The sequence below is a fragment of the Drosophila obscura genome, unplaced genomic scaffold (assembly GCF_018151105.1).
Source record: "Drosophila obscura isolate BZ-5 IFL unplaced genomic scaffold, ASM1815110v1 contig_200, whole genome shotgun sequence".
Taxonomy (NCBI): domain Eukaryota; kingdom Metazoa; phylum Arthropoda; class Insecta; order Diptera; family Drosophilidae; genus Drosophila; species Drosophila obscura.
In genome coordinates, this window is record NW_024542791.1 from 6,448,480 (window position 1) to 6,463,485 (window position 15,006).

Below are 15,006 nucleotides of genomic sequence, written 5' to 3' on the forward strand. Positions count from 1 at the left end.
TTGAACTATGCTCGAGGGCTTGCAGACTTGTCGCTGATAAGATAATGCCAATATAGAGAGCGTACGTCAAAGTAGAAGACGGCGACCGACAAGTGCCGCATTAAACGCAATAAACGAGCTTGGGATTATTTTTAAACAAAATTGTTGTATTTATTGATTTCACCATTAAATCAGATTGTAATCAATTATTCACAGTAGTTTTCTTCGTTCTTTGCTCGTTATCAATGAAATACGCTTAGGGGCCCCATAATTCATAGTGGCACACACTAACTAGCTAATTAATGGACTAAATAAACAGCAACGTATCGATAATAATAATAATAATATTTGTAATAATAATAATAATAATGATAATTATAATCGTATGCAATAGAGTAATAGAGTAATAGTAACTAAAATGTATATCGCATTTGAGGAAACTTAACAGAAAACGTTTATGGTTACAATTACGTGTATGTATGTACTCGTATATTCAGCGCAGTGCAGATCGTATCGGTACTACATACATACATATGTATATATATATGGCGGCTTTCTTATCCAACACTTTGTGCTTACAAACTAAACAAACTAAATTGTGTGGGAGGGTGGGGGCCTCATCTATTTACAATAAACTCTGAGCGCAACCCTCTCGCTATTTACATTTACATATATCAAAATATCAACCACGTTCTATACATACATACATATTTATATATATATATATATATATATATTGTATCTTTAACTAAATAGCAGCCTTTTCAAATTTTGATAACGTTTCTTGCCGAATCCCATCGAACTTAAGTCGTTGCTTTTTTTTTTGGCCTCCCATATACTGCAGGTTGTACATGACTCTATAGCAATTATATACTAGTAGCAGATAAACTGTGTTATGGAAATCGTACGTGGTGCGTGCGTGTTTTTTTTGCGTTGGCCAACGTTCAACGTCAACGTCGTCTCTCAAGTCTCTCGAGTTCGTTTTTGTTTTCTGTTTTGGGTTTGCCTTAGAAGCTAATTTAACTAAAAAATTTGCGCTCGTTGGTTTCGATCGTCTAGAAAAAGGATTACAATTACAATTAAGTTGCAGCAGTCGCGTCTACATATGCACAGATTGGGTTTCTCTTTCTCTCCTTCTCTTACTCCTTTTTCACTGTTAACTATCCATTCATCCATCCGTCTGTCTATCTGACGTTACCTCCAGGGAGTGAGTGCTTTGGGGTGCAAGGGATGGGTTGACTTATCCTTTAAAAATCGTAAAACTCGTTCGATTTGTTGTTGAAGCGACGCGTCAGCACATAGACAACCGCCTCATAGGTGGCCATCATGATTGCCGTGTTCGGTATCTGTCTGACCAGCTGCGTGGCCAAGCCTCTGTGGGTTCAAAATTATATAAAGAGAAGATATAGCAATTAGTGGTCTGAAATACTATAAAGCAGAGTCAGTCAGCACGCTCGCTCACTCGCTCGCGAGTGATAATCAAATTAAGGTAAACAAACAAAACAACATGCGACGCAAAAGAATGATTTTTTAAATAGATTTCACGCCGAGGTGGGGAAGGGGTTGAAGATTTGAGGAATTCGTGGGTGGCGCGTTATGATAATTTATTATTTAGCGTTGGAGAAGCCAACATTCTAAAAAATAAAAGCATTCGCTTTATCATATAAATATTTGCTTTTTAATATAGGATGCATCTCGGGGGGAATGTTTCGGGAATAAACTTTAAGAAGCTGTACATAAATGGGATTCCCTTGGGCTCATCTGGGATTCCCTTTGGAAATCTTTAAAGCCATTCTCTGTCGATCTTTGATCTCAGATTAAACTACAAACAAATCCCCCCATCCTATCGCAAGTGGGGATTTCTACGCACCTATACAGTCCAGGTCTTCCCTCCTCCTTCCACACCGTATTCAGTGTCTGCCAGAAGGAATTGTACTTGTTGCCCTCCTCGCGCAGACGCGTACGTGCCACCTCATGGGGATAGGCAATGCAGGAGGCAATTGTCTTGGAAACGGCGCCAGCCATCATGAATTCCAAAAAGTCACGTGAGCCCTTGGTGTCCGATTGCCGCTGATTGCGTTGCTCCAACTAAAACATAAATTAAAGGATTATTATTGGGATTATTTCACACACTCAATTAGATGATTTTGTTATACCAATTTGGACTTGATGAACTCGTAGATGACAAAGTGCACCATGGTCTCGCAGATGCCAAAGTAGCTGGCCGTGATGCCCTTGTAGAAGGCCGCAATGCCGCCCTGGGCATACACACGCTCAATGCACTGCCTCACTGTCATTTGCACCTTGGAGTTGTGGTCCAATTGCATGCGGGTCTTCACAAACCAAATGGGATTAGTGGCCGTGGATGAGACAAAGCCAGCACTGGCCGCACTCATGATGTGCACCAGCGGAGAGTCACGCTCAACGAAACTGAAAACGAACCACAACAAATTTAAGAATAAATATAAGGATTACTTAGAGGCAGTTGGCACTTACCCCAAACTGTTGAGCGAGTTCTTGGTCTGTGAGTAGGTGCAAAAGTAAATGGCACGGGAGGGCGCAACGCCCACGAGATTCGGACCAAGACCTTTGAACAGGGCACGTGCTCCCTCGTTCTGGACAATGTGTCTGAAAAAGTTCATAAATACGGTATAATTATTATGATATAATTCCAGTATAAATTAATGATATTCAAAATAGACTTACCGCAGACACTGTATGATGCTCATGGATTTAGGGGTTGTCGATGAGATGCCGCAATGTGAAATGGCCATAATCTGTAAAGGAATACAAGCAATTATATACGCGATTAAAAGCAGCTCAATCATTGATTCCGGGACAATGGAGATGAAAGATGTGGCTGGAGGGTTAGGATGTGGGGCAATCTCTGGACTTGGGTGGGGGATGGATCATGTGTGTTGTATGAGAGAAATAGGTAAAAAAGAAGTTGGTACTACCCTACGCACACCCCCAATCACCTGTGGCTGTGATCTGTTACGTAATATCGTTGTGCTTAGCTTACGTCGTTGTTCCGGCCTCAATAGCTCCGAGGGTCCGCCATTGGCCGGTCCACTCCCCGTTGGCTCTACGAGCCTCGACGACGGCGTCATGAATGCCGTGGAGCTCTGCAGACGCGTCTTGACCACCTCCAGGGGGCATGTTACCACAGCACCAACGGTGCCAGCCGATCTATTTGTAAGCAAGGAAACAAAACAAAAAAGAAAGGAAATATGAGTAATTTGTTCGGAAAATGTTTCCCCCTCCAACCCATCTAAAAATACATAGTTCCCCCAACAAAGAGATAAAACTAAAGTGCTTTGACATGATGTGTGTGTGTTCTCTCCATCCTCCGCCCGCGCGACATTCCCTTGGCCCATAAGATTAGTGCCAGAAATGTTTGAATATCATAAAAATAAATCGCGTTTGGCAATCGACCACGCAGAAATATATGAGTTTGGTTCGTATCCCCTCGGTTCGTATCTCATCTCAAAAACTCGTATTTCTACGATTTGCGCAATTCCTTTTCTCAAATTGGTTTTTCCTTCTAGTATATCTTGGATATCTCGGTACAAGTATGGGTCGTTTGTCAACCCCTTCCCCATTTCTGAGTAGAATTTCCATTTCCATTACCATTTCAAGTGGTGTGGGCATTTTTTTGATTGGTTCGTTGCGGGCTCCATGGATAGGGCGGGATTTCACGACGGTGTATGAGAGGGGGCGTCCATTAAGTAGTCAAAGTAAATTATAGAAAATTTTCTATTTTATTTCACATGCAAAATCAAGGTCATGTCATGTAATTGTTTACTGGATTGAATTAGAATGGAAGTGTGCTGCAGATGTCAGTTCTCACAGAAGAAAAGGAAATCCGACAAGAAAAACACAAACCCACACAAGTAGTGGTAATGGTAAGTTTGTTTAGCGCAGAGGAATGTATAATTGAGTTTACTTTTGACGAAAATAACTATTGAAATAATAAATATCAGAGTTTGTTTTTCATAGTTTTCTCAAGATGGGAAATTCTTTTGAAATCCCTAATTTTCAATTTCAATATTTCACTTGTATATTTTATATATTTCATGCACACGCCATGTATATTGTTTTTTTCTTACTATTCTCGTGCATTCTCTTTCACAGCTGTCGCTTGTGCGTCCCAAGTTGAGCATTTCGGGCCTATCCATCGCTGCTTTACACATTGGGACATCTGCAATCGACATTCACCTTAAAGTTAACCTTGCCATATAATGCTACCCCTCCAAAATTAATTATACACGACCTTTCCCAAAAAAAAAAAGGTAATAAGCCAAACCAACACACTGATTACCTCTATCAATATCAACAAATTCGAAAATTGTGAGATAAAAGTGGAAGAACTATTTCGTTATCTACAGAATGTTCATGTATTTATTCGCCGGAACATAACTCGTGATCGCAAACTTGTAAATTGGCGGCGGTTGGCAACAAAACAACAAAGGAATCATGAAATTCGATTATAATTATAATAATCCATGACAATGACCGCACACGAGACGGCAAAAGGTTATGCAACAAAGAATAAAGGGGGGGAAAATAACAGAAAAAACGACAACGCCAACAAGTTTGATCGATGAAGGAGAAAACTTTCTTGCAACAGACACGAATGTCTCCTTTAATCCCTGGAAAATACAGAAATTAATCAACGTTGGCATCCTCAAGGAATTTCGCAAGTTGTGGGCTGTCGGATGGGGGGATTGCAGTCGAGAACCGGTCCGTACTGGTTACGGATTGACCCCTGCCTATGGGGCAGATAACCTTTGCCAGCCCCGGGAATGAATTGCAATTCGTTCGGACAAAGCGGGACTATCCGCCTATCAGCTGCTATCAGCTATGGCCCCAGGCCCCACGTCTGTCCCCCCATACAATATTTATATGGATGCCCAGAGTCCCCAGGCGGAATCTGGTATGTCTCTGTGACATAATTACTGCAAAACTGGTAGGAACCGAAGAGAGAGAGGGAGAGACAGATAGGGCGGAGGAACACGAACACGCCATATGCTCCAGCAATCTTTCCTTTTCCACTTTTGGCTATGTTTGACACATTTCTGGGTCGCTTTTTTTCGCACCCCCCACCCCTCTTCAAGCACAGACCTAGTCAAACAATTTCACGAAAAATAATCACATTTAATCAATGAATTAATGGGCAAGTGTTGTGACTATTGAATTACAATTAGCATCTGGCTGTCACTTGACGAGAAAATATGCAAGGCAAACTGTTTGCCCTGCAACGTGCCAGACACAAAGATAGATAGGCGGATAGACAAACACATAATATCAAGTAGAGAGAGAAAGCGGAGTGGCTTGGGTTTCGTTTGATGTTACGCGGAACTGGAAGGGGAGTCACGGATCAACAGGTTAACGGACTTGGGAAATGAAATCGTTTCAAAATAAAGGGGATATTCTATCTGGGGAATATCTTAATTACTTTATTCAACATAAAATATACTGCGAGCTACACCGTAGAACAGATTTTCATGCCATATTGCTATTAAAGATATCAGAACTCTTTATAAACAAATTCCTACTGGTTCATCAAGTGTGAAATATGTGAAATTCAGAATATTTTTGCCACAAGTATGCAATCTTTTCAGTATATGTACATATGTACGTACATATGAACATGCATCCCTCGTATAACCATATCTATAGCCACATCGAAACTCCCGACCAATGGCCCCCCCGGCTGCTGCTGTACGGAACATGTGTGAAATGTGCAAAATGCAGCCGGCTAATGTTAATGCGCTATTTATTTGTTTTTTGACATTGGTTTGTTCCCCCCCATAAACACGCGCTTTCTGGCCAGATAAGATTGGAAATTTTTGGGGCCTAGCCAGACATGGTCTATGGACAAGACGTACAAGTGTTAAATGTGGGGAAGAGGTATCCATAAAGCGAACCTGATAATTCCCTTTAACGATGCGTCAGCCCTCTCTGTTGGGGAGGCTCTTGTCCAGCTGCTCGAGAGTCCCACAATCACACCTGCCCCTCCCCAACCATAATTTTGGCACTGATAAAGATTTCTTGGCGGGGGCTACATCTTATCAAAGAATATGTCGTCGGTTTTATTTTGCGTTTCACAGACTGAAGTTTCGTCTTATCAGTGCGATTCTACATTTTGCTTTTGTCTCTTTCATTCCTACCGTTTCTTCCTTCTCCTTTGACGTTTTTCGTTTTAGATTACGAAATTTATGGAAAATTTTGAATGTTTTTGTTTCTGTTTTTTATGGGTCAAAATAATCAAGGTTATAAGGAATATTTGGGAATGGGTTAAAGCTGTAAGACATTCACAAAAAATCTCTCTCTGGAATAATGTGATTATTGGAAAAGAAATCTAGTTTTAAAGCGGATCTTTCAGGGATCCACTGTTTTTCTCTTGTTATATGAACTGCTTGCTAAGTGTTCATAATGCAACGGTACAAAACAGCTGATTTTCAAGAGTAGTAAAATGGTTTTGGAGTGGAAAAAAATTGTTGTAGCTGAATGACAACTAAACCAGTTTGATGCAAATTTTTCTGCGATCAATAGGCATTTATTAGAGGAAGATATTTCATATCTAAATAAAAGTACTTAAAAGTAATAAAAAGTCGTTAAGAAAGCTTCTAAGATTAGATTTTAATGGTATTAACCAGAGAAATTTTAAATAAACTTGGCACGCGACCTTCTATATAAATAAATGCGTAGATCATGTGTAAATAAAAATCTTTCTCTGTTAATACATATACAACGGTACAATATACACATATGTATGAGAACCCAATGAAAATTATAATATTTATATTAAGAAAATATGTGTCTAGATCAAGAGTAGAATAAAGCAAGGCGCCCTTGACACAATTTTTGGCTATAGGAAATGTTTGCAAACATTTTATCAGCCAACTGAATAAATTATCAAAACTAAAGCAATGCCAAAAAGTCAAATAAAACAAAGAGAAGCACATAAGGAATCAAAGAAGATAAATAAATAATGAGATAGCACAATAACAACAGATAAATGAGAGGAAAATATAAAACCAAAATCAAACTGCAGTAACTATTCATTTACCTATTTTCCCGTGTTGGTTTTTATTCATTCATTTATTCAACTCATTCGCACTTTTAACTGGAAAAACACCTTGTGGCGCCAGAGAGAGACCTCATCCCCGAAATTGAGCGACTGAGCCACATACATATATTTATTATGTGTTCCAAAAAAAAAAATGCGTACGTGCGGAGAGACATGTCGTTTAGAGCCAAAGACAACAACAAGGGAAACAGGAAAGAAAAATACGTAAACAAATCACAGCTGATGGACAAATTTTAATGCAAAAAAATGCAAAGAAAATCGTTCTTAAGGTAAGCATGGGGGGCCAAAACGTAAATTTAACTATATTATATTGCTGATTCCGATTTATATATTTATTGAGTTTAGCAAAACAGAAAAGTATTTTCCAAAGATTCAGTCAGATACATTTTAAACTAAGGAATTAGCTTGGATATAGTACTAGCGTGTTTACATAATTAATACTTCCTTCTCTGTGCATTATACCTCCTAAAAAAAACTGGTCCAAAAATAGTCAGAGAAACGCGAAAACTTGCAAAGTGATTATTTAGAATTTTCAGGCAGAGCAGAAGTGACATTGTTTGTTCTGTTAGGTTGTTATCCCCAGATAATTTGCTACCAGATTCTCCTGCCCCTCCACAACACCTGATTGGCAGCAATGTTGTTTGTTGCATTCAATCCCAATCGCCTTCAACCGTCGCCGACGAGTCAGTGTGCCAGAAAAAGTTTATTTGCCCGGGGCGAGACCGTCTAGAAAAACCAAAACAAAAATCCAAATCGCTTGCCAAGCTCAATTTAGAATGGGTGGGTTTTACTTTATATAAAAACACATTAAAATACAAAAATAAAAAAACATTGGGGAAAATAACAATGTATACGCGATAATTGGGTGCAGTGTGTTTTTGCCAAAAATTTGAAAACATAGAAAACCGCTAGACCAATTTCACAATTGTCTTTAATTGTCGATTGTTGTCAGATAATTTTCTTTAAATGCCATAAATGTTTTGCATATTATAGGGTGCAGATTATTTCTATTCATAATACAGTGAAAATAATGTAATTAAAACTTCGAAATTTGAGAAACTAAAATATAGTTTCAGCATAAATTACCTAGAAATAATATTTTGACCCCATTCTGTCTTTAATAATGTTAAAAAATTATATCAAAAATCAATTGAATATAATGCAATGCCATTTGATAAAACTATTATCGTTATATCGTTAAGTTTCCGCCTTGGCATCGTATTCTAATAGGTTTTCAATAGGCTAAGACAAAAATAGCTTCTAAAATGGCAACAGATTTCAAATATTACCCAAACTTGTGCCTCTGAGTTTATATACAAATTCTAAATATCAATAATAATGTATAATTTTTCTTTTTGGTTTAGTTTGAAAGTTTTTAAAATATCTAAATTTTCTATAGCTTATATAAATGGTACGCCTTTTAAAGCAGCTTTGTGATGCTCGACCAGACGGATGGATGCATGTCGGTTAATAACATGTTTGTTTTTGGTTTTATTTATAGCATTATAACAATGTAGGGGCCAGAGCAAGGTTGTTTTTGCCTTAGTTTTCCCAACGTGTACAAACACGAGACACACAGACACCCACACCACCACACAACCCCCCTCATTGTAATAGTTCAAGTGCTAGTAGGGGGGGGGAAACAACAACAACAGGGTTACAAAAACTTGGGTGAAGAAAGCTCTTGCCGAGCTGCAACGTGAGTGCATTTCAACAACAGTTTTTTCTATATACACACATACCTATAATACGAATACACACTCGTATAGTATATAAGAAAGAAGTCTTACGACAGTAGCGAGTGAACATTGAAACGATTTTCTTGAGTTGTTGTTTTTTACTGCTGATAAATAAGCTTAGGCCAGCGCACAGGCCGGCCGGCAAAATTACTCAGTTCTGGTGGCCACAGTCTGTCATTTTGAATACTTTGTAGGGTACACATTGGGGCTGCAAAAGTTTAACAATTCTATGACAGCCCCCATCAAGGCCACCCTTTAGTTATATTCTTAATTGCGTTTTAGTGAACGCCAACTATATTTGATCGCCGCATCATTTATGTTTCATTAAATACAGCTTCGTTTCCCCCAAAACCAACCTTTTGTTTCTGTTTCTGCCACATTTGCCATTTAAATTTACATTTCCCGAATGTCCAGAGGCTCGACTTGTACTTCTCTTTCTGTCATTCTCATTCTCTTTCCTTACTTCTTTCATTCTGTCTCTTTCCAACAAAAACGGAACCAGAACTGTCCGATCTTTTCGATCCCCTACACTGTAGGGCCTACCCAAAGCACAATGGAAACATCACGAACTGCTTGGGCAGACAGAGACCGATCCACCACTCAAACGGGTTCAAGAGACTGATATGCCTTGCAGTGGGCGGCCTGTGTTCTGTGTGTGTGTGTAGGGTGCAGGTAAAAATAAAACTAAGTCAGATGCGCGGTCCCCAGGTCTAAAAATAGAAACGATAAAAGCGACAATCATAATAATAACAGAAACAAAAAGAACAACAATAACATGAAGAACAACAATGCAATTGAAGCTTGTTAATGCCCGTCGCCTGAGTTATGGAACTCGAATTGGACATTGCCTGTAACGTGATTCAAGCGATAGCAATGAACCGCGTAGAGAAAGTAAGACAGAGTGAGAGAAATAGAGGACAAGGGATAGAGGAAGGAGAGCCTACTCCTGCACAGCATGAGCTGATAAATGACCTATGTATGTACATATGAAATGTACATTCCTAGTACATACATACATATGTACATCTGTTTTGCCCGGTATTTGTAGAGGGTGCATTTGATTAGTGCAACAGGCACGTGGAAGCGGTTCTCAACCATAGATCGTATTCATTCTTGATTAGCATCAACTGCATAAGCAATCAAGCCATGTCCCTTTTAATTTAGACCGCTAATTTGGTAAAATTTTAATTAGAGACTGTCATGATCGGATAATTAGTGCAGCCATAACGCCATAAAATGAATAGATAAGTTCCTCGTTATTTCAGCTTTGACTATGATGGGTATTCTTCAGTCGGTACACTTAAACGCTTATAGTACTTTGCACATTTTTTTTTCACTTCTTGCGGTGACGTTTATCTCGAATCAAAAATTGTTGTTGATTTTCGCCAAAAACACGTGAACGGAGCATGGCTCTCTTAAATTGTTTTGCTATGTGTCGCTGCTTTCTGTACCGTCCCTTTTCAAACAGTGATATAATTTTAATCTAAATTTTTTAATGCACAAAAGGAAGAACGCTTAATTATAAAATGTCTCAGCTATGACAAACGAGTCTTTTAGTATATCAATGTCGATCCATGTCAACGGAAACTGCAAGGGTACCTAAAGCTTCGGTGTGCCACAGTTAGTTTTTCCGAAATTTTTATTCAGCCTTTCTTTTTTTGGCGCCATTGCCAACATTTTCCCCCCCGCCCAGTCGGCGGAGGCCAGGTCGCATTTACTTGAACAAATTTCGGTCTGCTTCTGATTTACGGCTAACTAAATCTAATCGCAATTGCGCCGTGTTAGTGATTAACGTACCACTATGTCACTACGAAATGAAATTCAAGCAAAACCGGTTTTGTCTATTGTAGCCTGACCTGAGCTGAGAAACACCCATTAGATTCCACTTACCCGCCGGCAATCAAATGGATGAAAGTATCTGCCGTGTTTTGAGCCATGCTCTCGCTCTCTCGTCACTTAATCGGTGATTGATTAAATAGCCACTAATTAACGCGCACTTGAGATTTACAAAAACAGGCAGCACAAAAAAACTACTTTTGAAGGCACGAACGATGCGACACGGCGCGTAGATGGATGAGCGGGGGCCCAAATGCAGGCGTGGGCCGGTTGGGGGCCCGAACAGGGGCTTATCCCAATGGTTTTGTATTTGTATTAGTATTAACTTTTCTTAATTATTTCACCAGGTCCACGAGAACTTTCAGTGGTTGAAATTATGCTGCAGTTTTGCTGCTCTTTTTTTGGCAATGACAAGTTATGCAACTGCAACTGTGTTCACTGCTAACGATTATCTTTAATTATGACAAGTATGCGCACGGCGCCAAGTCCATCAAGCACTTGTTTAATTGTTTCAATTTTTTTCATAAAGTTTTAATAAATCAGAGAATTATTTGATCCGCAGGTCTGAAAAAAAACATAACAGTGCAGTGCGACCGCGGATTTATCGGCTGAATATACCGTCAGACCCTCCGGAAAATACCGAAATATATCGGATCATTTTTATAATATACCGTAAATATACTGACGAACACGTTGATATTCCTCGATTTTGATGTTCGGTTTAATATTACCAGCTAGCTGGGACTCTCAGCCCTAAACAAATAATTTTATCCGATAGATACATACATTTTTTAAGAGATTGGCAAGTTTTCAGAAGTCCTTTTTATTGGATTATTTACATATTAAGGTTCAAACAAAAACAGCATAAAACGAATTTGTCGTCGTTTTGTGGCGTTGCCAGACTCGTGCAATTCGTAGTTGCTGCGGGCTGCCAATAAACGGAATATCAATATCGAGGAATATCAACGTCGAATGTTTTGAAAAAACAATCGATACTATCGTGATATTTTGTGATATGAAATTCGTCAATTTTGATATTCAGTTTAATATTACTAGATAGTTGGCCCTCTCAGTCCTAAACAAATCATTTTATCCAACTCCTCAATAAATTCTGTTCAGGATTGGCTAGTTTTCAGAACTTTTTTCATTACATTGTTTACATAAAAAGGTTCAAACAAAAACGGCGAAAGCATAATACGTAAATGTTGACTAAATGTGACGTCAGTGTTGCTGGTCAACCAAGTTTCTTCTATGCGTATGTACTTTTGTATACCTTATTTATTTTAATTAATGTTAAATGTTTTGTTCCAAGCTCCATTGAAACATTATTTATGATTTTATCCTATATTGACATGCTTTTTACCTATTAATGCACATGTTTGTGTTTTATATATACATTTATACCGGTTCTGATACCTATTATTGGAACCCGTGAGCTGCAAAATTTAGTTAATATCTTTAAAACAGAGACTGAGTAGTTTCTGCATTAACTAGAGCCTGAAATTACAAACATTACCTCTATTCATTTCCCCATGCTGCTTTAATTTTTCCCATACATACATACATATGAAATGTATATAACGGTTTATGATACCACTCGCCGTTTTATTCATTTTATTGCAGCTCCTCTTGAAAAATATAAGATTTCTACCCATGTGGTCGAGCAACAAAAAAATGTCCCCAGAAACATTTGGGCTAATCCGAAAATTTTTAAACCAAAGGCAGCAGTTTTTTAATGGAATAATAGGATACATATTCAAGCTTCAAAATATATGAGCAATATGGTTTTCCGATGGTTATATTGTTCTTGGAAGAGACTAACCTACATGGACCTCTGCATACATTTATTCTTCTAAAAAAGGCTATTTTCCATGGTCAAAAAAGTGGGCAAAAGTGCTTAGCTAAACTTAAAATTTTTTTAAATTTCTTTTATTTAAGATACAAATCATACATGTAAAATATCTAATATATATTAAAAAAAATTCCGGAAAATTTATTTTTTTTATTTTAACAGAATGAGTTTTAACAATTTTGTTTTCCAAAATAGCTTTATAAACAGAGTTTTTTATGCACTTTAATCTAATGAAAAAAAAAATATATTTATTAAACATTTTTTTGAAAAAAAATAATGGCAAAGTTTGTAACGTCCGTAACGGCACGAATACTCAAAAATTTTATTTTTTATTGTAATGTTAAAGTATGTGTTTCTATTGGATTTTCACCTGCTGAATCTGAATCTGGGCTTTAAATAGGTCTAAGTTGCCGAAAATCTGAAAAACTTTACCTCAAAGTAACAAAAAGTGTGCTTAAATATCATGCAATCCGCCAAGATCCCCCAAACATGTAATACAATAGTAACGAAATATTTTATACTTGTTTTGTAAGTAGTAAATTAATAAATTCAATGTTTAAAATATTTGTAAATACAATAATATTTTTTATTTACACAATTTGGCTTGATGGAAAAAGTGTAACGTCCGTAACAGACAAAAATTACGATTTCTTTTCAACGGGACTACTTATGATTTTTTCTTTGCTGCATTAATATGGTCATATGATATATTCCACTTGATTTGTTTTTTATGCAAAATTCGCTAAAAAATGTGCAAATGCATGCAGGCTCAAAGTCAACTTCCACTTTTTGTAACGTCCGTAACGGAACTTAAAGCAAGCATAATTTTTTTTCAAAAAAAGATAACCTTTTATTTTAAAGTAAGTTTAAAAGGGCGATTCACTTTCACTTTGGCGAGCGATTCACTTTGGCGTTTTGTTTGAAAAATCTATACATAAATTTAGAAAATTGTAAAAAAGCATTTATATTCGGGTTAAGCTTTAGTAAAACACTTAAAAATATATTTCAAGGCAAAAATTAAACAAATATTGTGTCAGTTTATGAGGGCGCGGTCAATACCTTGCAACGCTTCAAAATGGAACGAACATCCTTGACAAATCGAAGGGCATCGAGAAAGCCCAGTATGTTGAGTAGCTTGGTGTCCCAGTCCCCGATGATGTTGTCGGCAATCGGTATGGCATTATTCACATTGAAACAGCATTCAGGTATCGAATTATCTAGAAGAATCACATTGGCCATATCGGGGCAAACCAGCGATACGAACTTGGCATTGAACCCATAGACATTTATGCAGTTGCTTCGAAAGAACCGTTGTGTCAGAATGTTGCGCCCACCATCCAAATAGTCAAGAATAGGCGTGGCATATTCTTCGGTTCCAGCGGTGAAGATGATTAGATTGTACCACTTTGAGACCCTTTCCAGGAAGTAGTCCACATGTGGCCGCTTGTACACTTTGATCGTGACATCGTTCAACACAAACTCGAAATCAAATGGCACAACTTGCCATTTGCATTTTCTGCTTGAAGGTGGACTCGTACCGTCTTTCTTTATAGTCACTGACGTGATGAGAGTTTCATCCATATCAAGGATGAGAGTTTTCTTCTTAACAAGCGTAAGTCGACGCTTGGATGCCGGTGACAATTTATCGTCGTCGTTCATGTATTTACATGTAATGAATTTACAATACGGCTTATGGATGATAGCATACCACAAGCGCTCCCGAAAGCTCGCCAAAGTACACAGCGACAGTACTAAGAGTCTACGAAGTCGGTTCTTCATATAGCCAGTCTATATTGATTGAAATTATGGTTACTTACAGGGTGATGATGAAGCAATTTATCGAATTGCTACTGATAAAAAAGGCTGAAAAATTATTTCCCATTTTTGCTATTATATCTGAGTTATTTGTAATCTTTTCGTTCAGCAAAGATTGAGAGTCACAATTTATTCTAACGAGATGGATTGATTTTCAGTAGCCTATTCGATTATAAATTGTTTGCTTAGCGTAGAAATTCAAAAATGGCGCCCAAAAATCTTTCATAGAAATACCCGAACGCAAAGCAGCCACCTTTTGTCAGTGCACCAGCGACGCAGCTTTTGTCACGGATCAAAAGTCACGGGGGTTTGGCGGCAAATTTAAATTAGCTTCAAACTAGAAACAAAACGTTTGTCAAATAAAAACACAATCTTTAATTTAATTGCATTGAACACTCAACAGCTTAAAGACTTTATTTATTGATCGATATCGATTTATTGCATTTTTTTTCTCAACAATTATCTGCTGCTGTAATGTATTGCTATATTCTAGTATAGTTTTCTTGCATTGTTTTGGCTTTTGTTCATGTCTGCAGGATTTGCATTTGCTTACCAACTAATTAATAATTAAAATTGAATTTCGAAAATTGCGAATAATTTTGTTTGTTTGTTTGTTGTATGTGTATGTATATATATTGTAGTTTGTTGTTCTCTTGCTGTTTGTTGGCATACGAATTTGTGGAATTTGA

The 15,006-nt window shown here is 37.7% G+C and overlaps 2 protein-coding genes across 3 annotated transcripts; both read right to left on the reverse strand.

Moving 5' to 3' along the window:
* Window positions 1-134: 134 nt before the first annotated feature.
* On the reverse strand, window positions 135-11,237 carry LOC111077946 (mitochondrial carrier protein Rim2). 2 transcript variants are annotated; one of them, XM_041593953.1, is made up of 7 exons: window positions 10,705-11,237; window positions 2,958-3,168; window positions 2,686-2,756; window positions 2,476-2,607; window positions 2,136-2,409; window positions 1,850-2,067; window positions 135-1,353 (listed from the first exon to the last, which is right to left on the reverse strand). In XM_041593953.1, exons 1-7 carry the CDS (start codon window positions 10,749-10,751, stop codon window positions 1,227-1,229), a joined length of 1,080 nt encoding a protein of 359 aa, XP_041449887.1. In that variant the 5' UTR covers window positions 10,752-11,237; the 3' UTR covers window positions 135-1,226. The 2 variants fall into 2 exon arrangements, with proteins under 2 accessions (XP_041449887.1, XP_041449886.1); XM_041593952.1 differs by having other exon boundaries at window positions 2,937-3,168.
* A 2,217-nt stretch (window positions 11,238-13,454) lies between these two features.
* Window positions 13,455-14,463, reverse strand: LOC111077938 (CTD nuclear envelope phosphatase 1 homolog). The gene is made up of 2 exons (XM_022372443.2): window positions 14,320-14,463; window positions 13,455-14,261 (listed from the first exon to the last, which is right to left on the reverse strand). The coding sequence occupies exons 1-2, from the start codon at window positions 14,382-14,384 to the stop codon at window positions 13,541-13,543; spliced, it is 786 nt and encodes a 261-aa protein (XP_022228135.2). The 5' UTR covers window positions 14,385-14,463; the 3' UTR covers window positions 13,455-13,540.
* Between the last annotated feature and the right edge of the window lie 543 nt (window positions 14,464-15,006).

Coding starts and splice junctions, on each gene's coding strand:
- LOC111077946 (XM_041593952.1), bottom strand. CDS start 10,751: ATGGCTCAAAACACGGCAGATACTTTCATCCATTTGATTGCCGGCGG. Junction 3,169..10,704: donor ATCCATTTGATTGCCGGCGG/GTAAGTGGAATC, acceptor GCTTACAAATAG/ATCGGCTGGCACCGTTGGTG. Junction 2,410..2,475: donor AACTCGCTCAACAGTTTGGG/GTAAGTGCCAAC, acceptor GTTCGTTTTCAG/TTTCGTTGAGCGTGACTCTC.
- LOC111077938 (XM_022372443.2), bottom strand. CDS start 14,384: ATGGGAAATAATTTTTCAGCCTTTTTTATCAGTAGCAATTCGATAAAT. Junction 14,262..14,319: donor AATTGCTTCATCATCACCCT/GTAAGTAACCAT, acceptor CCGACTTCGTAG/ACTCTTAGTACTGTCGCTGT.